At 46.0% G+C, this 26,754-nt stretch overlaps 2 protein-coding genes across 3 annotated transcripts; one reads left to right on the forward strand and one right to left on the reverse strand.

Moving 5' to 3' along the window:
- Positions 1–593: 593 nt before the first annotated feature.
- On the forward strand, positions 594–5,823 carry vsx2 (visual system homeobox 2). Of its 2 annotated transcripts, none has more exons than XM_057011624.1 (5): positions 594–1,472; positions 1,622–1,706; positions 2,096–2,219; positions 3,751–3,931; positions 4,082–5,823. In XM_057011624.1, exons 1-5 carry the CDS (start codon positions 1,049–1,051, stop codon positions 4,456–4,458), a joined length of 1,191 nt encoding a protein of 396 aa, XP_056867604.1. In that variant the 5' UTR covers positions 594–1,048; the 3' UTR covers positions 4,459–5,823. The 2 variants fall into 2 exon arrangements, with proteins under 2 accessions (XP_056867604.1, XP_056867605.1); XM_057011625.1 differs by having other exon boundaries at positions 4,145–5,823.
- Positions 5,824–11,884: 6,061 nt separating this feature from the next.
- Positions 11,885–17,997, reverse strand: LOC130540316 (synapse differentiation-inducing gene protein 1-like). Its single transcript, XM_057059376.1, has 4 exons — positions 17,488–17,997; positions 15,995–16,471; positions 13,111–13,248; positions 11,885–12,562 (listed from the first exon to the last, which is right to left on the reverse strand). The coding sequence occupies exons 2-4, from the start codon at positions 16,418–16,420 to the stop codon at positions 12,404–12,406; spliced, it is 723 nt and encodes a 240-aa protein (XP_056915356.1). The 5' UTR covers positions 16,421–16,471; positions 17,488–17,997; the 3' UTR covers positions 11,885–12,403.
- Between the last annotated feature and the right edge of the window lie 8,757 nt (positions 17,998–26,754).

The following is a 26,754-nucleotide window of genomic DNA, read 5'->3' on the forward strand; positions in this document are numbered from 1 at the left end:
TAAAACCGTTTTAATAAAATTCAAACAGAAACTGGAAAGAATAATTAGGTCTGCACGTAGCTAATTTAATAATAATAATAACAATAATAATAATAATAATAATGATGATGATGATGATGATGATGATGGTGATAATAATAATGATGATTATAATAATAATAATAATAGTTTATTAGTCACAGTTGACCCATATTTCCTCACAGGGCGCATTAATCCGCCCGCTGGTGCTTCTCTGCGGGATTTGCCCGGTGTGTGTGTGTGTGTGTGTGTGTGTGTGTGTGTGTGTGTGTGTGTGTGTGTGTGTGTGTGTGTGTGTGCACCGTCCAGCTGTCGCTTCCAGGAGCGCTTTGATTTCCGTGCGATGACTTTCCCGTATAGCATCTGGAGATCAGTTATCTATCCATGTGAGTCAATGGCTGAGAGATCATAGCCGGCTGGTGTGTGTGTGTGTGTGTGTGTGTGTGTGTGTGTTGTGTGTGTGTGTGTGTGTGTGTGTGTGTGTGTGTGCTAACCAACCATTCAGTGAAAAGTGCTCTGATTTACTCGTGGTGTAATTTCCTAAACCTGCAGCATTTCAAAGGTGTGAAACTCGTCTTCCTATAAAATAAACAGCTATATTAACAGAAATCTGCTTCAGTTTTGATCTGATGCGAGACCTCCCCCCACCCCCACCCCCTTCAATATTTCGCTTCGATGCTTTCGTCCATATTTATAATAAACTCTAAAAGCTCCCAGCTTCATTTTCCCTCTCTCCTGGCAGAGAAGCACTCTGTTCCTGGGCTTCTTTCTGTAAACTAAATCCCCCCGCGTTTACTGATGTGTTCCTGAGGAAAATGCAGATATGAATCTGAGAGGGCGTATAATGCATCCATGATCCTCAGGAATCCAGAATCCTTGCAGCTGATTGGCTGCGGGGCCCTGCCTCTTGTTAGGATGGACCTGTTGGATAAAAGGACCATTTTCTCTTGTGTTGTACAGACGATCATGCACTGGGGACCAGCCAGACACCCTGTGAAATAAGAAAAAAAGGCCTTTCATCGAGAGCATTATGACGGGCAAACAAGGCGCGGTGCTGTCAGAACGCTTAAACCTGTCGGAGAAAACCTCTCTGGCCGCAAATGGCGGCGCCAACAGCCACCAGCCGAAGAACAGCGCGACCCGTCCGCCGCCCAGGTGCACCGGCTTCGGCATCCAGGAGATATTAGGGCTCAACAAGGAGCCCGCCTCGGCCCCGAGGAACCCCCTGGAATCGCTGCCGGCCGGGGCGCATCTGATCGCCGCCAGATCGCTCCTGGGCCCCGCCGGGATGGGTGTCGGTGTCGGGATGGGATTAATCGGCCCTGGCGGAATTCCGTCGTTTTACAGCCAGCCCGCGTTTTTAGAGACGGTGCTGTCGGACACGCACGACGCTCAGCTGCAGCCCCACTGCAGGTCCGGGGGCCCGCTGGACACCAGTCAGTCTACAAGCTCAGGTGCCCCTTGACACTTTTTCCATAAATAACAGTAGATGTGGGGTGTTTTCATTTTGCGGTAATTACTATCGTTTTTATTTAGTAATTTAAAAAGGCAGCTGCATTTATTCTGAATTTTAATCCCTTTGTTTGTTCTTGTTTTGATACAGATTCTGAGGAATTGTCCTCAAATGAACGAAAGATGTCAAAATCCTCAATAAGTCAAAGCAAGAAACGAAAGAAAAGGCGTCACAGGTCGGTGGTGTTTTGTCCATTTTAAATGTGAAACGTTGGATTTCTTTTGTTTTGTCTTTAAAAGCTGCGTAAAGTTACAATTAATCACACAGAACAAGAATTGCGTTGAAACAGTTGTTCATTTAATGTTTGAGTAAAATTACTCTCACACTGCCAGCAGGACACAAACCGAATAGAAATTACCATTAAAAAATAAATGTATTTCATTTTTTCTTGTCCTGATTTTATTCACTATTCCCAAATACACAATTAAATAATTAGTCGTGTATTTACAGATTTTATTATCACGGTTTATCTGCACCCAGATTCGTGTATTGCACCGTAATTATCAACTGTTTGAGCAAAACACATTTTCTTCATAATATTAAAGTGATTTGGGGTTTTTAAAGGACCATTTTCACCTCGTACCAGCTGGAGGAGCTGGAAAAGGCCTTTAATGAAGCGCACTACCCGGATGTTTATGCTCGGGAGATGTTGGCCATGAAAACAGAACTGCCTGAAGATAGAATACAGGTAATATTTGTCGAGAAACGTTGTGTTTTTAAAATTAATTTACTGTCAAAAATAACCGAGATGAAATAATTTAGTATTTACTTTAAATGTTACCTGAATACCCAACGTGTGTTTGATTTTATGAGACAGATTTTAATGGTTTATTATACAGATGAAGATTTTGTAAAGCAGTTTTGGCACGTTTATTTAAGGGAAGGCGACAGAGTCCAGTTACCTTTTATCTTTTGGTTTTTTTGTAAATTCTTCATATTATAAACTGTCTGCAGAGCGGATTAAGACCTTTCCAGCTATAATGGCGTCATATGCTAATTACAATTAGCTGTCTGTTAAACAACGAGCTGAATCAAAGTGTTTAAATATTATGTCGGCTCACATTTATTAATAAAGCCGATTTACAAGAACGCGCGTCGCCCAAACTGCAGAAACAAAACTATTTAGGCGGTTAGAATGAATATACACTCAGAGGGGCAGAGAGTCAGCACAGATGTGAATCTGCAATCTGAAAGTATGTGAAGGAGCCGTCTGCCCTCATGGTGGATGGGCTCTGAGCGCGCCCCCGCTGGAGATCCATCACCGGCGGCGCCCCGAACAAAGCCCCCTCTCCTCCAGCATCCTCGCCAGGATAGATCATCTCTCATCGGCCCGCAGTTGGATGTGAAACAATTTGTCCTCGCAGAAGGAGCCGCTAACGACCTAATCAAGCAATCAAGGCGGAAGAAGATTGCGGTGTGACCCGGACCATCCATCTGTCGCGCTTTGCCTTTTAATCTCGTTCTCATTACGGGAGCGCAACAGCGCGCCGGAGAAATGATCAAGAGGAAATAAATAAATAAGGGCCGCCGCTGCTCCCACACCCTAAATAAAATTAACACCCAATTTTCTCATTGAGTGTAATTAGTTAAATCAGACTGGCTGGGGAGGCCGGCTGCTGGAGAGGCGCAGGGAGTTCAAATGAAATAACTACATTGAATTTATTAGCGCGGGTCAATGGCGCCGCTCCCAGGAGTCCCGGTAGTTTAATTTCCCGTGATATTTCCCGCCTGGCCGCCATCGATTGGGCCAGAAATTAACTTATTTTTCAATCAGCCGCGGAGGGCCCCTGGGTCACTCCTGCCCACAGCTTCCGCGCTGGCTCCCTTTGAGGCGCAAAGACGCGATTTCTAATAGAAAAGAAGGAGAATATCTTGTGTGAAAGAGGTGCTGTCGGAATCAAAATAAAGCTCGAAAACCGTTTGATTGTTTTTAATAGAATATCTGACCCCCGGCTTGGATATGTCAAACCGTCTGATGGCACCGCAGGTAGCTGGAGATCAGCCCTGACAGGAGCCAGAGCTCCTGAAGCAATGAACTCCATCCAATGTTCACGTTGGGTGGATTGAAGGCTCTGACAGCTTGACATAGCAGATGCATCAGACTGTCAGAGGCTCTCAGCTACTTCTCTTTCCACCAAACATTAAAGATAAATCAAATCCAGAAACTCTCTGCATTCATTGACCCAGCTACTGACGCTGGCGTTGTCCTCCTGGTGCAGGTATGGTTCCAGAACCGCAGAGCCAAGTGGAGGAAGAAGGAGAAGTGCTGGGGCCGCAGCACCGTGATGGCGGAGTACGGCCTGTATGGAGCCATGGTCAGACACTCCATCCCGCTCCCAGAGTCCATCCTCAAATCTGCCAAAGATGGCGTCATGGATTCGTGCGCGCCCTGGCTGCTGGGTGAGGCTTCAACGTCTGAACTGGACCTCGTGTGACCTCTGACCTTTGCTTGATCTGTTTTTCCACATCTTTTCTGCTTTGCTGCTCATGCACTGTTCCGTGGGAACGTTATTCTCTAAACTAGAACTATCTTTTGCTTGCTGTTTTCAGTCCACGATGGCTTACCAGTCAACAGGTGCTATTCTAAATCTGAATACCCGCAACTCTTTGCAGGGATGCACAAAAAGTCTGCGGAGGTGCCGGCTCTGCCTCTGGACGGAAAGGGCGAAGCGGCCAGGCAGCCGAGCTCTAAGAGGATGGAGGAGAGCGAGGCGGAGGAGGCCCGGTCGGACGCCAAGTCCACCATTTCTAAAGAGGAACTGAGGGAGAACAGCATTGCGGCGCTCAGGGCCAAGGCACAGGAGCACAGTGCCAAAGTGTTGGGGACCGTTCCCCATGAGAGACTGGAGGGCAACCAGGAGAGACAGGCGGCCGAGGGCAAAGCCAGCCGTCCCCTGAGCCCCGCAGAAGAGCCCAAGAGTCATTAGACAATGTTTGGCCCCCGGGAATGTGACTGAGTGCATGTGTGAGGGACTTACCCAACATCTGTCCCACACCTTCGTCTCTAATCTGGCTCTAAAACTGGGACACATGTGGCTCAGGACTGAAGATGCCGATGCACTTTTGCTGACTTCGAAACATACAGTTTTTGTTGCCCGTGCACAGTAGAGATGGTTCAAGTCTGTGAGAAAGTCCAGTGTTCATATTGGTGTATATACTGTACATCACATACAGACAAATACACGACTCTACCTGCATTTATACGGCTAGAACACTAATTAGGACTGTCAATGAACTTGGAACCAGACTAGATTACATGATTGGATCTCAAGTCACGTACCTCGTTTTGCTGTGATGGTTTTATTATGAGGACAAATTTATTTGAAACTGTTGCTTTTTGAATGTATCCTTTGAAACATCCCCGCAACCTGTTCCTAACCATGTCACGAACAATATATTACCATATACGGTCGCTAGGGGGCGCGCAAGCCCCAGTTTGCCCCCCAACATGCAGCATCCATTATCAGGACATCATCAGCTGTTACCCTGAGTCTGTTCACAGCATTAATTTCAAACAATGTACCTCACACACACACGCGCACGCGCGCACACACACACACACACACACACACACACACACACACACACACACACACACACACACACATACACTCACGCACCCTGATGACCTTCTGTTTAACGCCAGGAATTTGGAATGATAGCAGGGGATGTAGCCATGAAACGGCTCCTGCACTTGTCTTCAACTGAATTTTAGATGGTTTAGGGCTCAAGCCGTGGCTAATGTAGCCTTTCTCACGCGCGCACAGACCGACGCTAACAGCAGTCTCACCAACATGTCAGTCTCACCAACAGGAATAAAGTTTACAGATGTAAGTTACTCACTTCATTATCGTTTGCAAACCATCAGGATTTATTGGTTTAGTTTAGGGGTGATTTGATTCTATGAAGGAAAACAATGATAGCTTTCTAAAAATGCTAGCTCCTAAGCTACCATAGTACATGTTCATATGTTATTCAGATGATTGTTGTCCTTGTTTCTGATAAATGCGTCGTGTAGATGCATTTTAAGAGGTGCACATATAAATAGGTGCCCTGTTGAGTAAAGGAGGTATGTGAGTTGAGATGCAGCTGTTTGTTCATTGTTGTACTAAATAATGATGTTAAATACGATCCATCCCACCGACAGTAATCTGTAAGAGAAAGAAAGTAACTGATGTGTTATATATTTGCTGTATATAATAGTCATCGTTTTCTTGAATTCTGTTTTATTGTAGTGTTTGTGTTTTATTTGAAAATATGTATAACTCAAATACAAATCACCTTTTACTGAATCTGGCCTTTCTGGTGTCGTTTTATTCAGCTCTGCAGGTGGTCCGAAGAGTGTGGCGCTCACTGTAAAATGACCATTTCGTTGCCCCGGTTGCTGCGGTGGCTACTGGATGAGTTGCCACCTGATGCTCTGCCGGCCTGGGTTTGTTAGGACACAGCGTCACGGTCGGTTTAGCTCCACCAATCCATCGCAGCTGAGCTCCATTTCAGATAAAAGTGGAGGCTCCGGCGCTCTGGGGACAGGAGACGAGTGAAAGTGGCCCTCGGAAGAAGCTTGACCTCAACACTTTCGCTATTAGCAGTAACGCCAGAGCCGCTTAGTCCTCTTATCTACATACTGATCCAAAATCTAACAGCTTTATCTGTTGACGATCTTCTGTATGTTTTTTTCTCCTAAATGCTCCATGAGGCCAGTTGGAATTCACTTCACACCGCAATCATGTGTCTGCAGCACACAATCCATATCACATTTCACACTTCAGCCTCGCTCCACAAATGGGCCCTCCTAATGAGTTGACCATTGAGTTCTGGTCCAATTAAACTGAGACTAATTTAAAGGGCGCGGCATGGCTATTATCAGTATGCTGCTGCATGTCCCCGCACTGAATGGCTGCTCAGATTGGAAGCATAATGTCACCGGATGGGGAAAAGGTTGCTAATTACACTGTTGACAGAGATAAGGATACATGTGATAATTGATGGGGGCCAGGAGATGAACTGGACAGGGCTTTAAAGGCAGCCATAACAACAGGTTTGGTATTTTAGAGCTGAATTTAGGTGTAATATGTGGAAAACAGGACCTTTGTGTCCCAGTTAAATCATTCTTGTTCCCTGTAACATGTCATTCAGTGGCAGTTTAATGTCTTCAGCGTTGGTGTTTTGGTTCTAACTAATGTCAAAGCTGCTATTGTTGTTATTCTCTTCTGATTTGGCTCCCTTCTTGTAATTAGATCTTTCATGCCATTTTCCAGCCAGTCCAGATTGTGGTTGTAAATTCAAGAGCCTTGATAAAAGACATCAGTCGGTTGTGTTTGAGTTTTTAGGCAGGATTTCTTGTCATTCTCTTTCATTTTAAGCAAGTTACACACACTTCAGACATGATGAAACATCAGCTGAGGACCAATTTGAAACGGCGTGGCTGGAACGACGTGCTATAGACGCACATCTAACCTCCACAGACCCTCAACCCAATTCAGTAATTGAGGCCAAGACATATACAGAGTGAGGATTATTCATCTAAAGTGCAGAGCTATTTAATCCTCTGAGAGCGGAAGAGAAGGTTATGCCGGATCAGATTTGTGGAAGATCAAGCTGTTTACATTAGACATGAAGAGGTAATTCACAGTATCTCTGATGATGGACAGTCTGAGCTACTGAAGACCATCATAAGATCATCTCAATCCATGCAGAGTGAGATCAGGGTGGGGTTTACCAAAAGATTTTGCCTAATGCAATATTAACATTCAATTTCTTTCCTGATGAGAGTAAGAGCAATATGATTTCATTGCTGAGATTAAAAGCAAGCAAATCATTTTGGGAAGACTGAGCTTTGGCTGCAAGCTGAGTGGAGATGAGAGGAACCCATTTAGGCATAAAGATGAGCTGAACCTGGTGTTTTCTGCCCCCTGCCGATCAAAGTAGTTACTACAGTTAACGGCTGAACGTCCAGCACAAAACTCCCCTACATTCTGGAAAAATAGAGTTATATTTACGACGAGTGGGTTTTAAAAAAAATACATAGATAAGTAAATTCCTCACTGATTAATTCATTTTTTTTAATGAAAAGCGGAAACAAGCCTTTATCCATTCATTGAGTGTATAACGTCTTAAAAGTTTACTGACAGTAAAGGTAAGTAAAATAGAGGAGAGAAAACACACTTATTCGAACATTAGAGACATTCGTGTCTAAACACTGTTTATACACTCTTGTGTCCTCATTTGATAATGATTTATTATTTCTCTGATGGGTGCAGGGTGCAGCCTTGTCCGCTTGGTGGCAGCCTTATGCTTCATATAATCAGAACCCGCTGTAAATCAAACTCCTGCAAATGATGCAACCTCTATCAGAAAGTCCTGTGAGTGTGACATCATGTATATATTGATGTATCCGCCAGGCTAAAAAATAAAATCGATATTATAAGCGTTTTTTCTGGCATCTGGATCAATGTCTGTCGTCTCTCATCAGTCCTCCGGTGCTCACACCGATGAGGTTGTCTGCTGCGGGTTAATTGAGACAGGAGGACTGATATTGCAGCTGAATCATATGTCCCGGCTGGGACCTGATTTCATCTACTTGGTTCATTTTTCCTCGACCAAAGTTGCCCTTGGTTGGTCACACGGAGCCAAATAGCTCTATTTTCACCCCTCACTGGGAAGAGAGCCATCATCTCAGTGCTCCTAACAGGCTGGAATACCCAAGAATCTGAGCTGGCGCAGGAAATTAGCACTTTATCTTTGCACTCATCGTCATATATCAGTGCCCTTTGAGTTAAAAAGAAAAAAAAAGAATCGCTGTTCCTCAAAAACTGCATTTCCCAGGATGCTTTAAGAAGCTTTTAATCAATGTAATACTCCCTGCCTCGTTTGTTCCCTGCATTAGCAGCTCTCTAAATGCACTACAGCCTTAGATGGTTTGACGGGTTGCAGGAGGATGCTGGGACTTCTGTGTCCCTGGAAATCCTCCCTGCGCCAACAGAGCAAGACTCCTGTGTCACTTGCAATGGATGTCAGTTATCTCTCCTGACTGTTTGGCCCAGAAAGATTGATAACGTGTGGCACAGCACCGGCAGCAATCTGCCACAGCTGCAGCCTCCACTCTTCAGGCCAGCCTCCCACTCTGACACGAGCAGGAGCCACACGCTCTCTTCCTCCCTGCATCTAATTTCACATCAGGCCTCCCTTAGAAGTGTCTGGTACTGGGGACGCAATTAAAAACCATCATTTCCATTTGATGCCTCCAGGAGGACGTAAAAAGGGAGGGGGGGAGGGGGGCGTGCAATCTACACTTATCAGGAGAAGAAAAGAGTGAAGAGAGATAAACACAGCGCTGCTGTGTTGCTGAAGAGTGATAAATGGAGCCTGGAGATGACTGGGAGTTCCTTATCGGCCCAGACGGCGTCCTGGCACACGGAGCGCCACGCTGCTGCCGGACAAAGGTGCCAGATAAGCATGTATATGTGAAACGCTGCAGATATGAGCTCACGTCTGAAATGAAAGTGTGTTCTCAAAGACAGAGACACAGAGGGAGAGAGAGGAGTGGACAGGCGCTGTGCTGCATGGCTGTCTTAATTTCCTCCTGTAAAAACCTGTTGGGAATACAGAAATGTCCCTCTCAACGGGGGACGTGTCTTCCAAAAACAGCCAGTCATGCTCGGTCGCAGATTTTCAGCATCGTTTTCTCTTTTTTTTACCCTAAATGCACATCAGCCACATTTGGCTGCGTCCTTTAATCCAGCTCACGTGCTGCTGGTTTAATCCAGTCTGTCACCATTTGCTGCTGGGCCCGCTCCAGTGAGGCACAAAATCAACCGCAGGGATCTTCAGGTGATTAATGGCAGACAAAGGGAAAATAAATTCGGCTGTGATTCAAAAACTACGGGGTTTTTGGTGAGCGCGTTGGAACGTTCATTCAATTTGACTTCAGGTTTTATTTTTCTTTTAAAGACAACTCAGCTGTGAACAACACTGTTCCAAACTCAGCAAGGTCAGAGGGCAGGTAGCACAAACTGGATGATAGTAAAGTATCTTTGGGAATTATATTAATGTCCTGTCTGTAACCTGGACCGCCTGTAAACGGCCGACCCTCTTGTAACTCTGGCCTGGCATCCTTGGGCTTTTGGTTCAGTGAATACATCATTTTGTTCTTCTCGAGCAGCTTCAGCCCCACATCAGACCCTAGATGCCCCCTGCAGCTGCCCCCTTACAGCATGATGAGGCCAACCTTCTTCAGGAGCCCTCCTTCAACAGTGGGCTCCCTCTGTCCTTCTGAAAATATCGATCTTTTCCTCACTTTTCCACCTGGATCCTGCTCTCAGGTCCTGATTTTTCAGTCTTAGCCTGTACGTGACTGAGCGTTGATGATGAAGGGAGCCCGTGGAGTTCCTCAAGGTTTCATCTGAGGAGGAGGCTGGATTTTAATGGATTGGCTTTAATTTAAAACTTAAAAAAATAGGAAAGCACAGACGATCACATGATATCAGGCAGTGCTGTGACATGATACTGAAGTGAGTTAACTTTACCATTTGATCCTTGGGCAAATAAAATGAGCTATTTTTCCCTCTTCTCCAATAATTTTCTAAATAACTGAGGATGTGTTCTTCACGCCACTGTGGTTTTATGTTCACAGCAGCATTAATAACAAAAACAAAACCATTATTTGGCTTAATTCCAAAAATGGGACATTGGGTGAGTGTTCACATATTCTTGTAACTTAGGACTTCTTTTCTATGACATCATTTGTATGTAAACGTTGGGAATTATAGAGTGCACACAATAATGCACAGAATTTACAAATAATTGAAAAACCATCTTTTCTCAGCGACCTCTGGAGGCTACTGAATCCCTACACCTACCGGATCAATACCCTTGATTAAGATCTTGATTAAAACCGTCACAGTTCTGCCCTTTTCTCCTTTTTTCTATCACGTCGTCATAAATCAACCACGATGTACATCACTGACGTCACCGACGGGGCTGCTGACCTAGAAAGTGCCCCTTAAATGATCAAATATACATCAAACACAGGAGTCTGCATGGAAAACCGAGTCCGGATGAGCCTCCTACATCATGTGCGCGTCTGTAATCCGTCCTCAAGCGCGTCCGTTAGGTCTGCGTAAAGGACCCAGGACCCAGAGGTCTTTATCTGAAGACCTGCTCCTCCTCCTCGGCCTCCCTCTGAGGGTCTCAGCTGGGAAAAGCCACCATCTTTTCACGTTTTGAGGGAATCTGTGCAGGTTTCCTCAGCAATCTTCCAGGATTTTCTTCCGGTTGTCTTCCAGTGAAATGATTTTAAGATGCACCTGTTGAGCAGCAGCAGGAGGAGGCAGAGCTCTGATAAACATGAGAGTTTGGGACGGCCTGTCTGAAGAACCGTCCTCATTAAAGCCGCACTCGGCTCTGATGCGTTCTTGTCTCTCTGCCCTTTTGTCTCGGCTCGTTCATCACTTTGTCCTCAGCGGAGTGTTCTAGTTTGCTGCTGCTGTGACGGGGCGAGGAAATGACTTCAGTAAACTCGGAGTGCGTTTTTCTGGAAACAGGCGGCCGCAAAAGCTGCATTTAAACTCAAACAAATGCAGTGAAATATTTGCAGAAATTTAGATTCAACCATCTGCCGCCTCTTTGGAAAGCTTTTATTCTTGTGGGGGTGGATGACTAATAAAATCCACTCGCTGAAGGAGAGAGAAAAACAGTGAGGGAGAGAGATAGAATGGGAAAGAGAGAGGGAGAGAGGGAGAGAGAGAGCAGCCGTGGGTGGTGCTTCCTATTGAAAGACGGAGAGAAAACATACGCAGCGCTCCACTCGCTTTCAGAGTGAACCCACTTCTGCGCCCGCTGCGGCTGCCATTGATGAGAGCTCGACTCCCCCCATTGAGCAGCGCTTGTTTGAAGGGTGACGCTAAAAAAAAGCAAACAGAAGTGTGATGGAGATGATGGTGCTGCTGCTGCTCCTGCTGACGATGACGATGATGATGATGATGATGATGATGATGATGATGATGGAGACAATGGTGGTGATGATAATGATTTTGACGGTGATGCTGATGGTCCATCCAGTCTTTCTTACTCTTAGAGCAGTTTCAGAGCCCCCATCCCCCCAGAGTCATGGTGGACACCCCCCATCACCCCCACCAATCAGCATCTTCACCACCATCCGTGTGTGTTCTGGCTCAGTGTCAGGCATATAGTTATTTTTACCCTTTAATCCCATTTGGAACATAATTACTGATCTGATTTTGCCTGCCTCTTTCCCCCTCCTGTAACTATGACACAGATGTATCTGTTTTAGCTGAGATGAGCAGGTTGGGAGGGCAGACGCTGCATCATATAATGAGAAACCAACAGGAGTTATTCATGCCAAAGGAATCGTTTATTGACTGGTGCTGAAGTACACAGTAGACATAAATACCTCTCTCCAGCGCTGCTTTCTGACTGTACAATCGGACTTCAGCGATACTCTTTTGCTCTGAAACACTGACATATAAACGCTGTCTGTTTCTTCTTTTTTCTTAATAAATTACAAAATAGACAACACGGGATCTGCAACAGCACTGACATCTACTTTACAGGAGAGACAAAACACGTGTCAAAATGTGGCGGCGGGACATTTCTTTCAGCTCAGTCCTCCCCACACTGGTTTCATCATTCGTGAGATGATAGACGAGAAGACCTCAGCCGTTACATCCCAGATGAAACAGGCTGAATCGATACAAATGTCGAGCTGAGCGCCGTCCACACACATCCCGTTTCTCTCTTCTCCGTGTTGGGTTTATCTGTTGCTTCTTTTCTACAAACCGACTCTTTTCACAGTTGGCCTGGAGGAGATCTGTCAACGCGTTCCTGTCACTCCGTCTCGCGCTCCTGACGCTATACGTGCCCGGGCTTGGACAGGTAAGCTATGAGAGCCACGACCACCCCCATGTACATCCCTGTCCCCACGGTGATGGCGAGGGCGGCCATGAACAGAGCTCTTCTGGAGCTTATTCCTGCACCGGAGAAGTCTCCCTTGGCGTTGGCCTTGCCTGTCTGTCAAAACAAAGCAGAGAGCGGAGCGAGGCAGCGTGTTACTCATCGGCAACGAGTGTGTGAGTAGGTGTTAAGCCACATTTAAGAGAGAAAGCAAGAAAAGGCTCGCCATGAGCCATTAGTTACCATGGCGATTAGGTCATTATCCCTCCGACAGTGACAAATGTGTTGTTTGGATGTTTTAGTTTCCTAGCAAAATAAAAATTCTTTATTCTTCTGACACTTTTTTTCCCCCCGCCACGGACCTAATTGTCACTGCCGTTACAAGCCGGGGGCCGAATCTCGGAGCGCCAAACGCAACATGTCATATCTTGGAAAAACGTTGTTGCGCTCAACAGCCCAACATTGATGTGCGTTAAAGGCCAGTGGTGCCCGGGTCCGTCCTGCTGGACTCACAGAGTCAATCACCCGAAACATCCACGGGGATGCTAACGGGGGAGGAAAATGGGCCGCGGCAGCGCTGAGTGCAGGTGCTTGTGTCCACTGACTTTAAATAAAAAGCGGTGTAATCAGAGTTAATGGCCGGCCTGAGGTCTCCGAGTCTTTACCTTGTGAGAGTAGTAAAAGGCAACAATGCCCAAGGGCCAGAAGCAGCAGAGCATGGAGAAGATGGTCAGACCCAGGTAGTCTCTAGGGGGCAGCACGATGAAGTTGTCCTCACTCTCGCTGTCGCTGGAGCTGTCGCTCTGGAAGACAGCAGAACAGTTAGCTGCATGTAAAAAAAAAAGTGGGGAAAACGACAGTAAAGGTGAGAGCGGTTATCTGGAGATTGAAATCTAAGTGATGAAAAGGAAGGCGGACAGTCAGGCGGACGTTGTACTGGGAGTCTGTCCGTATGACGGCGCCAACGGTGCCAACGGCGCCACTGCCACCCAGGACAGGATGTGCTCATCCAGCCGGAGAGGATTGGGCTCCTTTGTCAACACCCATGAACAACATGACAGATAACAGTGGATTAATGGATTGTTCCATCATTGCTTGGTGACAGGAGGCACAGCAAGAGGACTGTGTCATCCCTGCTCCAAAGTGCTCCAGCGTCTCCCTCCACTGCCCACGAGACTCCAAATCAATACACAAACTCAGGAGAGCGGCAGCCAAACCAGCTAATGAATGAGTGGAACACGGTCTGGACCGTACTGACTCATTGTCTTCGTGGAAGGCGACGGCGATGCGGCTCCGTGACCTTTAAGAAGGCGCCGCCTCCCACTAGCGGTTCCAGAGACGGGCTGGATATTTATCCAGATAAATAGCCTTCATGAGGTGCAGGTTTCATCTGTTAGTCTCGCTGCCTGTTGGGATCAATCAAAGTGGAGAAAGGGGAGGAAAAAAACATCGAGATCGATATGCGAGGCAGGGACGGAACCGACGCTTTTAAAGACAATTAAAGGACAGCCGGCGAAGGGGGCACAGGAGAAATGACCACCGCATTTCTAATTTCACTTCACTAATGCTCCAGGGTGTGGTGTAATTATCCTGTGCTATTTTGGGAATCTTCCATGGACCCTTTTCTAACCCTCATTCAGGAAGCAGATTATAAAGCTTTCTGTTATCTCTTTTATGAGCAGCGTCCACCTGGACATCCAGGTGAGATCCGTCAAAACGGCAGCTGTTCAGACCAAATAATCACGGAGAAACCGGTGCCAACAAACACCGCTAATCTTCTTTATCTTCATGGTGAGTTCTGATAGCGGTTCAGAGCGATTGGCGCCCGGGTCTGACGTGGAGACCGACCTGCTCTGATCCGGTATAAGTGATGAGGTAGCCACTGAGGTAGAATCCCTTTAACGACGCTGTCACAGGCCTCTGCCAGGCCTTGTTAGAGTCCACAGCAGGACAGGACCCTGACACCTGCTCAGAGAAGCCACTGCGGCACCGCCTGTACGCTCCACTTCCTTTGATACCTGCAATCTATTGCTGTTTCACCTCAGTGGTGCGAAACTTGTTGGTCTTTTTTTCATTAGCTTGGTCCTTATAATCCATTAGGGGAGATTGGAGATTATTGATATGTGGTGCAGTAAAAGGCGATGGTGTTGGGGGATTCTCTGGACTATGTCATTGTGTGTGGAATCAACCTATTTCATTTCCAAATGGATTCCAGCAAAATTCCATGTGCGTGTCACATGACATTCAAGCACCCATGTCAGGGAGCAAGACTGCATGGAAACACCCGTCTGAGTCCATTTCATCAGATTATTCACTGCATCAAGCTTTGCCTCGGGCTCACCTGGACACACATCAGCACAGGCTGGCTGAAAACACACACACACACACACACACACACACACACACACCACACACACACACACACCACCACCACCTCTATGGAACAAGCAGCAGTCATCTCAATCTGTCTGCCAGCCCTCAAACACGATCGGGCGCCGTCATCACCCCATCACCCTAGAACTCCTACCTGCCTGCTCAGAGCTAGCAAACCTTTTGTTTACGGCCATCTTTGGGGTAACTGAACTTTTGAAAGGACAAACAGCTTTGACAGATAAAGAGGCATTCCATTTTCCCAGGATTAATCGAAACAAAAGCATCACGAGGGCCCGGCCGTAGGTTTGAAAGGCTCCAGTAACTTGACAGATTCCAAATCCGGATACCAAACACTGCGCGTGAAGCGGTCCATTAGGAAGGAATAATTAACTAATGAGCATGTCAATAAATGCCATAATTTACTTTCCAGTGAAAATAAATGGCTCTGAATGTGCCGTGTCTGCGCTGGATTGTCTTTACCGCCATAGTAGCTCAATATTCTAACGACCCTGTCAAACACTGCCAAAGGTGCCCTGAATGCTCTTAAATGTCTTTAGTTATAGCAGTTATCCTGCCATAATTGGAAGGTGAGCACCATCCACCGCGTGTATAGCAGTTCATGTTATATTGCGGGTGCAGAGTCGGACCTGTCTGAGTCAACAGTTCCTAAAATAGAAATGACAAAAACACCACGGGAAAATTCAACAAATACCACTTAGGACAGCGGTAAGCTTTAATCAGTGTGTTAACTGTTGCTGAAAAAAGATACCATAGTATGAATTATCAATTATAAATAGATACCAACTGTCACAAAGAGAACTGTAATGTTCTGCTGATGACTGAAGTGACAGGATGATCATAAATGCTGAATAAGCAACTGTTAACCATGATTTCATTTTACGATGCTCTGAGCCTCTGGACTGTGGAAAACACTATGAAACCTACTTAAATGCCTTTTGTCATTGGAGTTAAGGAATAATTCACCTTGAATTAATGTTTTTTTGATGGTTTTCCTTATATTCCTTATATAGCTATTTGGCTGTTAGCTTGAATATGAGCTAATGTAGCAAAGCTGAGCATCATGTGCACGAATGTTAATCACCTCTTGTGCTTTTATAGAGTGTGGTAAAAATAAAGGTGCAGACATGTCTTCATGCTTTTGGACCCATCACTGACCTCATACTCTGGTCCCTGCTCCTCCTCCACCTCATATGACACCGTCTGGATCTTCACATCCTTCTCTCCCGGCTCGCCTTCCAGAGGATTTTCCGGAGAATCTCCATCCAGCACAGCGTCCTTAGTCTCAGTGAATGTTGTCTCAAAGCTCTCGCTCTTGGAGTCCTTGCTGTGGAGGCTGGTGTTGTCCTTGCAGAGGATGAAGCCGGGCCTGTAGAAGGCCTCCACGGCGAGATGCAGCGACGTGGCGTCCAGGAACTGCTGTGTCTCCAGCTTACCATCGGTCTCAGCGTAGTAGAAGCCGATGAGGCTGTCCTGGTACGGCTGGCTCGGGTAGTCGCACTGGTAACCATGGTAATTGTTCTGTGCCACATTTCTGTTGGTTTTGCCCAGGAGGGGGTTCTGGAGCTCACTGAGGCTCTCCATGGTGGCGTCTTCAAACGTCAGATTAATCCCAGCGTTTTGGAAGGCTGATAGCTGCAGAAACATTGGGCACAGTTAGATTTGACTTGAAACGATGAGATGAAACAAACGAGTCTCAGTCACAGATTACTTTAGGAAGAAACATTCAGTCTCATCAGGTGATCTGCATTCCTCTTGCAAACCCTTCACCAGCCTGGGCCATGAAACCAACATCTGGGATTCAACCTTTGGATCTCTTGCCAGAGTCACTAAAACACCATGAGAGTGGGGAAGGGGTGGGGGTGGGGGGGATTTCACAATGCATACTGATGAAAGTGTGGCCTTCCTGACTCCCTAAAGCTACATTTACTGACTGCATATTTAACTGATTCAACCGATTTCTAGAGTAAACTTTGCATCCCTCAGACCTTTGCCCTCCACCAACCTCTCGAGAACGTTACAATCTAGCTGGAGCATGAAGGGGGGGGGGGGGTGCTTTCAGAGCTGTTTGACGTGCAGAGAGCGTGAATAATGCGGGCCAGTGGCTGAATCTGAGCCCACATACCAAAGACTCCATATCTTCAAAAACCTGCGGTCTCCACTCTCACATCGTGCCTGCGAGGCTGAGCTGCTCCCCAGATAACAGGGAATTCCATTACACACTACATTAGACAACAAAAACACACTCCACATGCACAAATAATTCATTGGACTAAGGTAGATCTGCATGTGTGAGTGTCTCTGAATACTATGAACAATTATTAATGACCATTCTCTCAGCCTTCCATTCGTTTTCAGCTGAAATGTCATATATGTCCTTCTCTCTGTCTCTGTCTCTCTCTCACACACGCGCGGTGCGGATGCACGTACACACACACACACACACACACACACACACACACACACACACACACACACACACACACACACACACACTTTCCTCGCCTAATGTGATTGTAAATACTTATTAGACTTTTTCTAAAATATCTAGATTTATATAAAGGCATTCATGTCATTGGGAATTGTTATTCTTTCTGTTTTCTCCTTGTAACCAACAGTATTTTGGATAAATAACGCCAACATCATCTTACCTGTGGTAGAAAATCTTCCCTCGGCTGGTTTCTGCATCATTCCGCGGCGCAACTGAGTCGATGGAGGAGGACGGAGGCAGCTACTCCACAGTACCAGTGTTATATGCTGTAGTAGTTCATAGCTGCTATCCTGTTATGCAGAACACATGGTATCCGTTTTGAAAAGGAATTCATTCTCCGGACTTTTCGGACTGAGCTCTGGCCGTCATGGCACCGCTGCCGCGTCTGACGAGCTGGTTTTACGCACAGGATCCGACTGCGCTCGGGCTCCAAAACAACTCCGGCAGAGGCTGAGCTGACTCCAGCCAGCTGATTGGCTGCGTGTGGTGCGCTGGAACTCCGATAACATCCAAACTCTTCCTGCCCTCCCTGCGCTCCTTCCCAGTGGCTCCTGCTGCCTGAGGTTTTTACTGTACAACCCACCTCCGCCGACACCAGAGGTGCGACTCAAACCCTTAATCTTCCACGCCTACTCGGAGAAGAGATGATGTTTGTATTCTGAAATAATTGCATTGCTTGCATTACAAATGGAAGCGGTTTATTCCTCCCCCCAGAAAACGCCCACTCAGACTGGAAAAACCAACAACACAAAGCCTTCGCACATCTGCACATCTTTCCTAGGCAAATGTGCCAGTTCACTTTATCATCTCCAGCCAGTGCGGGGGAATCAGCCGCTATTTAATTTATTTCACATTTATATTTGATTAATATTTTACATAAATGGCATGCATTTATCATGAGCCTGCCAATTTGGCTGTGACTTTCCACCTCAGTCTGCTAAGCTGCTTATGATTTAAAGCTGCTGTGGATCACTGTAAACACTGTTTGTGCAGCACTTATTTGGATGTATTGTTACCTTGAACATGAACTGATGCCACAATTATCATATGAAATTTATTCTGATCATACTGCAGGATGAAATCCCTGTTATTTACCGACTGTGTATGGAGTACGTGCCGCCTTGCACAGAAGTTAAAGACTGATATACACCCACCAAACATCAGGCACATATCTTATTCAGAAGCAGCATTCAGTTCCACCGGCCCATAAAAGCGTCGGGAGTTAATAATGTGCAAGTTCAGGCTCTGTCACCCCCTCCGGGAGACGCATTAAGGCGCTGATGGACACTTTAAGGGGTAAACGTGGGGGTGCATTTGTAACAGGGGGCACCCATGAGCCGCCTGTCCCCTCCCACAGTCACATTGTGCTCACATGCACGCGTCATGATGGATACCATTCCCTCAGGAGGCAAGTATATTAGTAGCGGGCGAAGAGGGAAAGATTTTCCGTCTCCCTTCTGTCTTTCTCTCCCTCGCCCCCCACTCTATCTCCACCGCCATCAGCCTGAACAGCAGGATTCAGATCATTTCCTAATGAAGATCTGTATCAAAATGGCACAGGGACATTTAGAGCGGCATCACGTCCACGCTCGATACGCTGCAGCATGTAGGCGGAAGCGTCCTTGGCGCCATATTCAGCAATAGTTTTGAGAATAGAAGAATTCTCCTTGGACAGGAGCATTTTCCATCCACGGACTGTGAATATTTATGGTCCTTAGTGTGCCCTCTTCTCCTGCTCCATTTTCTGCTCTATATTTAGTCACCGTGTCACCACACAGCGGATGCACTATATGTCAAATGTGTTTTTTCCCCCACACCCCTCTGGCATCTTGTAATTTCTAAAGAGCACAAAGATCATTAGGACGGAACATTCAGGTATTCATCAGCTGCTGATTGACAAGTCGCCACACAGTGGAGCAGAAAATGTTCCTCGGTTTATTGACGTTTCTCTCCATCCCTGCCTGATATCACAGCCAGCCCTCGACACCGTAAACTCTCCTCAGGCCCATTAACCAGCTTTAATCACGTAAACACTTATGGGAATTATAAGGGTAATCTGATTGGCAGAGAAAGTATCAAACCACTTAATTTGATCTGGCCCAGGCGGCTTTGGCAAAGAAAAAAAACGGTGGGTTTAAGGAGATTTTCCATCATGGCCGGTCTGCAGATCATCTCTTGGCAAAAATGCGTGATTAAAGCTCTCTTGATAGCTAGTTTGCATCAGCGGCACCATACAGGACCAGTTAGACCAGTTTTGTCAGGTTTTATTAAATGGTTTCTTGCTACTTTTGCACGAGGACCTTGGGGGTGTTACTCTGCAGATAACCGCAGTCTCTTGTTGGCGTTTGGGAAGGTTTTGGCAGGAACAGAGCTATCTGTCAGACCTGTTGTCTGACTGCAAGCGTCTAATTGCAGACTTGCAGCAGCTAAATATTGCCTCATCTTCAGCCTCTGACTCAGGGATGCAAACAGTCCAGATAAGGGGCAGCAGGACGATCGTGTCCTGTTATAAGTAGAGATGCTGATAAGATAGCAGGTGGGTACGGTAGGTGGGAGGAGACAAGAATAACACATCCAACACTCGGCGGTGGGTAATTCTTTTTGAGGTTTGAGTCTGAGAAGCACAAATAAAAGCTCCTGCATGCAGCTCGGGTTGTTTACCGTTAAGTGACGCTAACAGAGTTCCGAGCAAAGCCGCTAAGGTCTTGAGAGTGGAGCCGGGCTGTGCGCAGGGCATTAAAGGAAATGGATTTATTGCCCTGTTACATCCTGAGAAAATGAAAACGAGTTTGTCTCCAACAGCAGAGAGCCGTAATGAAACACATAATAGTCTCTGAATGCCAACTTTATGAGAAGCAATTTCATTAAAGAGCTGGAAAGTTGCACAGTGACTTTTCAAGGTCCTTTTTGCAAACGTCCTCACGGAATATTAACGTTTTCTGCTTGGAAGGTGGCCTGCGTGCGCGCAGGAGCCCCCCGGGGGACCGGCGCTGGTTATAGCGGATTTTTTCACCACGCAAATGCAGCATTTGTCGAATTAGCTAAAAGCGTTCCATCAGGAGGTCAGAGGTCAGGGAATTGTCACGCACATCCCTTTCAGCTGCGCACAGGAAAGCCCAAGAGACCCTCAGCGGAGAACCTACCTTTCATCTCAGTCAGACCTCCTCCATCAGAGGGTTTGAGGGCTGGCAGACATGGCTGGCTGGAGTACAGCGGACGAGCGTTCAACTTGAGAGCAAAGCTGGGAGCAGATTAATGGCGTCCTCTGTGATGAGATTTGAAAACTTCCCTTAATGGAAGACCAATGATAATTTATTTGGACAGCTGAGCTGCTTCTTTGAAGAATGAAGTGGCCTCGGGATCATTAATATGATAGATCTCCTGGGATGCGGTGATGCTGTGCCAGAGTCACCCTCGACTCACAGCTGCAAAAGCTGTTAAAAAAAAATCACATGTAATAGCTGTACACTGTTTGCATTACCAATTTTGCAGAGGAAGAAAAAAAGAAAAAAAATGATGCTAAAACAGTATCTTTCTTTCTTTATTAAGCCTTTTGCTGAAGAAATAATACCTCAGAAGATCAGCGAATGAAACGTTAGTTAATTAGGTCCAGAGACCGTCTGCCGTATGACTCACAGGGAGATGCTTTCATCCACACGCATCATCAGTTAAATAGAGAAAATTAACAACTGAACGTGCCTGAGCTAAAAGCTCTGGTGTTTCACGACCAGTGCTTACATATGCTTCAGAATTTTCAATCAAAGCCGTCAAAAATCAAAGTATTTCGCTCGGCACGTAGCATTTCAGGGCAAAACTGAGCTCAGGTGAAGCCAGATTGGTAGGGAAGGCTGTGGAGGAGCTATAAATAGCCGGTCATATGGGACTCGCTGCAGGTTAAGTGGAGAGACTCGCTCACGGCCGCGGTGACTCATCACCCTGTCTCATTGGATCATGTCAGGTACCTGGTGTCCGCACCTGTCGCTGCCCCCCCGCTCCCAACCCCAGTGCTGCAACTGGTACACTTGAGGCTCGTCACTGCACGTGCACTTCTGCAGGCTGGCCAGCGTTATATCACAGGTGCCTTTATTAAAATGATCAAAAATTCACCCACAAATCAGACGCAACACGGCTCAAATACACAACAACTGCCAGTACGAGTAGCTTTTCTCGACGCCCATTCTGACTGTGGGTGTATTTGAGTCGTGGGGGGAGTTTTAACTCAGTGCCCAGTGAGGGCATAGTACTTCAGGTATCCTCGTCGAACCATTTTTCAGCACTGTCTGGACTGTTTGAGCTTGATGTTCAGTTTTTGATGCCACAACCTCAGATATAATCTCATCACTGACTGCAGGCTATATATAGTCTATCCCATTTATCAATGTATTGTCATCTTGTCAGAGGTGACATTGATAGATATTACCCAGACCTGACGTGAGTGAGAAGACTCGGGGAAGAATGTGAAAACAAGACAAAATAAATAAGGAAATCCAAATGAGTGATGGTGGGCATGAACTTGAGCTTTGGGTTTCTCCTCCTGACTTGGAATTTGGCCCACAGTATTGGCCCGTCTGCTGTTAGCGGTGTTAGCATTAGCTGTGCCCTCCTGCAATAGTGTGGCCATTTACTTTTAGTTGTGACTTCCCTCAGCTGGTGGTTGTAGACTCTCAGCCTGCTTCCTCCACTTTCATCAAATAAATAAAAATAACCTGCAGTTCTGAGGCCTAGTAGACATTGTAGCTCATTTATTCGTGTAGTTAGAAGTTTGCTCGGTAATGAGAGTTTAAAAACATTTACTCTGATCAAACTAAACTGCTGATGTGAAGATTGGAGCTGATTGCACCGTGCGGCATGTATAAAACCAACATTCTCCTGAAACCAATTATTTCATGCGAATGCTGCGTTCTGCTATCAATCAATAGCAGCGGATTCCTCCATCTTCCTCAGAGTTTGTTCTTCTCTCAGCTGTGGTTTTATTAACCAGTGATCTCTGACTTCTGCCGGCTGGTAAAGATGCTATTTTCAGTGCACGGTTCTGCTGCTGTGGCGACTAATGAAAGATACAAGAGGCCGAAGGAATCCTGCGGGTGTCAAAAGGTCAGGAAGGTGTGTGGGTGTGCACTCTTCTAGCTCTTATTTACTAAAGCCTCTAATGGGCTCACAGATGTCAGCCTTTTGCAGGAACAATCTGGACATAATTACACTTACGCCACGAAGCATGATGATCCTGCACGCTATCGTTTCCATGTCATCGGTGCGCTCGATCGCTCCACAGGACACATGTTGAATTGCTCGCAGTTTAAAGGGGAACAGGTGGCCACGTGTATGGCCCCTGGGACGGGAGTCATTAGCAACAATTTCGAAGATTAATTCCTAAGTGCTAAATCCTTTCAAGACTCAGTTCGAACAGCGCGGAATACCCTATTAATCTGGTCATTTGTCCCTGCACAGGTGGCTCTCAGGAAAGCAAAGCAGCATGGGAGAACGATTCTGTTATTTTTCATCCTGGTGTGGTCATGTTGTTCTCTTATTTCACCCCAAGACACCCCCCCACCCCCACCCCTCCTTCCCAATCCAGCCCTGAAAGCAGAGAGAAGAATGAAAATAATTAATCCGTAGCCTTGGAACCTCGATGAAAAACGTCACCTTTGGAGAGAACAAATACAGCAGCGGGTAAAGAAGCTGTGCATCGAGCCGGACCGACTGTGACTGAAACCTGACGGGAGCATGGTCGGGCTCTGATTGAAGCTGTATTCCTCGTTAGGCTGAACACCAGATACCTAACCGTGCGTTATTTATCTAGAATCCTGCATTTGTGATGGAGCGGCCCTGCTATTGTCAGCGCGTCGGCTCTTTATTTGCATCACCGAAAAAAAGCTAGCGGTCACCTGCAGGAAGCAACATGGGAACCATCACAGCGCGGAAGCATTTATCCTTGTAGCTACAGAGAAAAGATTTATAGGTAAAAGAGTACAGCTACACAAATTTTTCCTGTGCACCCAATAAACAGATTCATACACGTCAAATTAATTGGGACTCCAGAGATGCTGGACACTAAAATTATGCCAGTTTAACACCAGGGACCATTGGGCGTATACATATTTTATTGGCATATCCATGTTTTATTGAAACACTCATTATGTTGACTGATGGCTCAGATGGAGATTTAATCAGGTCCTTTTTAATCCCTCATTCAGTTCATAATGACCTGTTCCTCACTTGACATTGAGGCAGAGATAAAGTGGAAGCTGGAAGTGAGGAAGGAGATTCACTCACTCCAAGAGCTAAAAAGCTAACGTGACATTAGCAGCGGTAGCTGAACAAATGCCTCCGTCTCTCTCCAAATACTGAAAATACTGATAGGTGAACTTTGCCCAATTTTCACATATATCATGGGTGTTAATCGCTGACTAATGCGGAAGGGTGCCCTGATGTTGTCTCTCCTCTGCATCTGCTGTAGAGCTGAGGTTGAGTCAAATGTTACGTAACTGGAAATATCAGCAGGACAAACAGACTCACTTCCTCCTACGTGAGCGTGTGTTATGATATTTGCTTAAAATAGGCTGACACCGTGACAACAGCGATAAGGAGGCCTGTGTTGTAGTGTATTACATGTTTTGATTCCATGAAGGCAGATCTAGAAGCCTCTGTTATATAGAAATATACAGGAATCTTAGTGGGAAGAGACACCTTAACTTATATTGCTGTATTTTTTTTAAATCTATTTTTTCTCACTTTCTTTATGTTTCTATGACAGTAATAATAAATACCACCTTTGTTTCCCAGGGGGACTTTAATGGCGTTACACCTCCCTGCCCAGCTTCAGTGAGTATCTGAGCATATATGCTCTCTCTCTATGTTGTGGTTATACACGTACAAACTATAACTATAATAACTATAATATGCTGATGCACACTACAAGGTTACATGTTAATTAACCTGTTGTTCTAGCATCTGCAATATAACTTTTTAATAAATGGTTTTGTAAGTTAAATTGATATACTAAAGAACTTTCACCTGTGAAAAGAAAGTTCACCTGTGATACTGTTGATAATAATTAGTGTGGACTGGATCAGTGATAAATGCTTTACCTAACGAGTAACATTTTATGGTGGTGGCTCATAAGTGTGTGACGCCTGTTTTTGGGGGGGTTCTTTATGAAGACTTAACCCTACAGAACAGTTCAGGTGTACATACAGGTGTACATACAGGTGTACCTCTCACTAATTCATAACACAACACAGACCAAAGGCAGCGAGTGGTCTGTATTGACGTGGATGTGTTTAAGACTTCTACACTGGGTGCTAAAGCCATGAAGACCACAAAGAGTGTCTGATTTTGTGTGTATTAAGTGGCAAAACGTAACAGCTGGACGTGCTTTTGCACTGCCTGCTAAATTTGTGGTAGAAACTCAACCTTTAACATCACCAATTACAAAATAAATCCATTCTGTTTCCCACTCAGCTATTGAGGAATGAATCCATGCATCAGTAGTTCGTTTGTAAAGCAGCACTTGGTGGGAGGCATGTTGTGCATGTCTATTGTGCGTGTCCAGCATTAACTAAAGATGATGATCTCCGGCCGCTGTGCTGTGACCTTGTTTTGCTCATTATTTTTGTTTTCTCTCTCTCTCTCTCTCTCTACTCCATCTTGCTTTCTCGAGAAAATATTGCAAGTCACTGCAACACTTTTCACGCTGTCCAGGTTCAACCTAATTCATCCCACGTTTAGGTTTGTGCCAATTGCAGGAATGCATATTTTTGTGCAGCAATTAGGTTGCGTAATCCCCCCCCATCCCCCAGCCCATCGCAGGCCTCTTCTCCAGGGGTTGAGGGTTGTCCGTCGGTTCGTGTTACACACCACACAGTTACCTAATCCCAGTAGGACACGACAGGTTTCCACGCAGCGCGATCTATAAATGAAGAGCTGCGGCCACGGTCTGAGCTGTCTCAACACTTTATCTGCAGCCTCCCTCCTCTGTAGGTGGCCAGGCTCCCAGAAGGACAGCTTGACAGTGGTAACAACACTGGAGATATGAAGTTGTTACCTCGCAGTGAATACTGATGTGAGTGGAGCAAATTTGTGCCCTCCTGAATCGTCAAAACACGAAAAAAGCGTCTCTTATTTTCCACGGTCTTGTTCTGAGGGAGGAGCAGTCATGTTTACTGATAATGGGGGCTAATAAATCCCTAATGTGAGTCATGCATGTGTGAGCATGGCTGCACCTGCGGCACCAAAGTAGCAAAGTAGCACAATAGTCACAACAGTCTGATGTTTCCCCCATTCAAGACGCTCAAGAAGTCATATGACTGGCATCCCACCTGTAGAACCCCCAATTTAGAGTTTGTTAAAGACTCATAAACACATTTATGGGTTGTGAATTAAAGAAACTATGAGCTCAGCAGGGCACAGTTGCAAATACATAATATGAAGAAGCCCCGCCCCTTTCAGCAGTCAGAACCATTGTGACTGACAGCTGAGCTTTCATCAGCTTTAACCCGACCTGAACGAGCCAGAATCGGAGCACAGCCTCACACACTCCTACAGATTTTCTGTAGAGTTACAGCGGGTTTTGTCGCAGAGGATTTGGGTTTCTCCCTCTGATAGGTGCTAAACCGCTACGGGGGCACGTTACGTAACTGTTGTTAGGAAAGCTGTCAAAAAAAACCCAAAATTCTGTATTATTTAATCTCGAAAAGATTAACAGGGGAAAAGTCCCCGTCATCTTGCGGGGACATTTTTAGACATTGACGTTGACAAGGACACAGTTGGCACTTTTAATTTAATATGAGCTGCCAGCTAAGGAGACTAATAAAGACTTTACTTGTCATTTAAATTTTTGGGGGGGGATATAACTCCCCAGTTTTCCTCTCGAGATCTAACCTTCAGAAAGAAGGAAAGAGCAGACGTGGGCAACGACGGATGAAGCCGTTTCTTCCTCTGACCTTTAAATGATGCATCGCCACAGGACAGTAAGTGATATCAATGGTTTCTTGCTGCTGCGCTGAGCCACATACAGTGTGTGTGACCGTGTCCTCCAGGTATTTGGTATCGAGCACTCGTCCCCTTGTCCTGGGTCATTGAAGAAATCAATGGAGGGTGGTCAGCGGGCAGCTTGTGTGCTGCCTGCCGGCCTTCATTAGAGTCCCATGGACGTCGGCGCCGTCGTGATGGAGAGATGTGGGACGGAGGGTACAAGTTAATGGAGGGTCTCTCTCGCTCGTGCAGAATGGAATCTTCCGTTTCATAACTGATCCAAACAGCAGGATGGTTGCGTCTCAACCGCGCTGAAACGTGAGCGCGATTCAGCGTGCTCGAAGGACATCTGAGACAGCAGTTAATGCACCTGGGAGCCCTAACAGAGTTAGGCCAGAATATGATCCCCTCTCTGATAAATGTGATCCTACAGCTAATTTGTATTTTCGGTTTT

The sequence above is a fragment of the Takifugu flavidus genome, chromosome 16 (genome assembly GCF_003711565.1).
Source record: "Takifugu flavidus isolate HTHZ2018 chromosome 16, ASM371156v2, whole genome shotgun sequence".
Taxonomy (NCBI): domain Eukaryota; kingdom Metazoa; phylum Chordata; class Actinopteri; order Tetraodontiformes; family Tetraodontidae; genus Takifugu; species Takifugu flavidus.

Coding starts and splice junctions, on each gene's coding strand:
- LOC130540316 (XM_057059376.1), bottom strand. CDS start 16,420: ATGGAGAGCCTCAGTGAGCTCCAGAACCCCCTCCTGGGCAAAACCAAC. Junction 13,249..15,994: donor AGCAGGGACCAGAGTATGAG/GTCAGTGATGGG, acceptor GCTGTCTTCCAG/AGCGACAGCTCCAGCGACAG. Junction 12,563..13,110: donor CCTTTTACTACTCTCACAAG/GTAAAGACTCGG, acceptor TTGTTTTGACAG/ACAGGCAAGGCCAACGCCAA.
- vsx2 (XM_057011624.1), top strand. CDS start 1,049: ATGACGGGCAAACAAGGCGCGGTGCTGTCAGAACGCTTAAACCTGTCG. Junction 1,473..1,621: donor CAGTCAGTCTACAAGCTCAG/GTGCCCCTTGAC, acceptor GTTTTGATACAG/ATTCTGAGGAATTGTCCTCA. Junction 2,220..3,750: donor TGCCTGAAGATAGAATACAG/GTAATATTTGTC, acceptor CTCCTGGTGCAG/GTATGGTTCCAGAACCGCAG.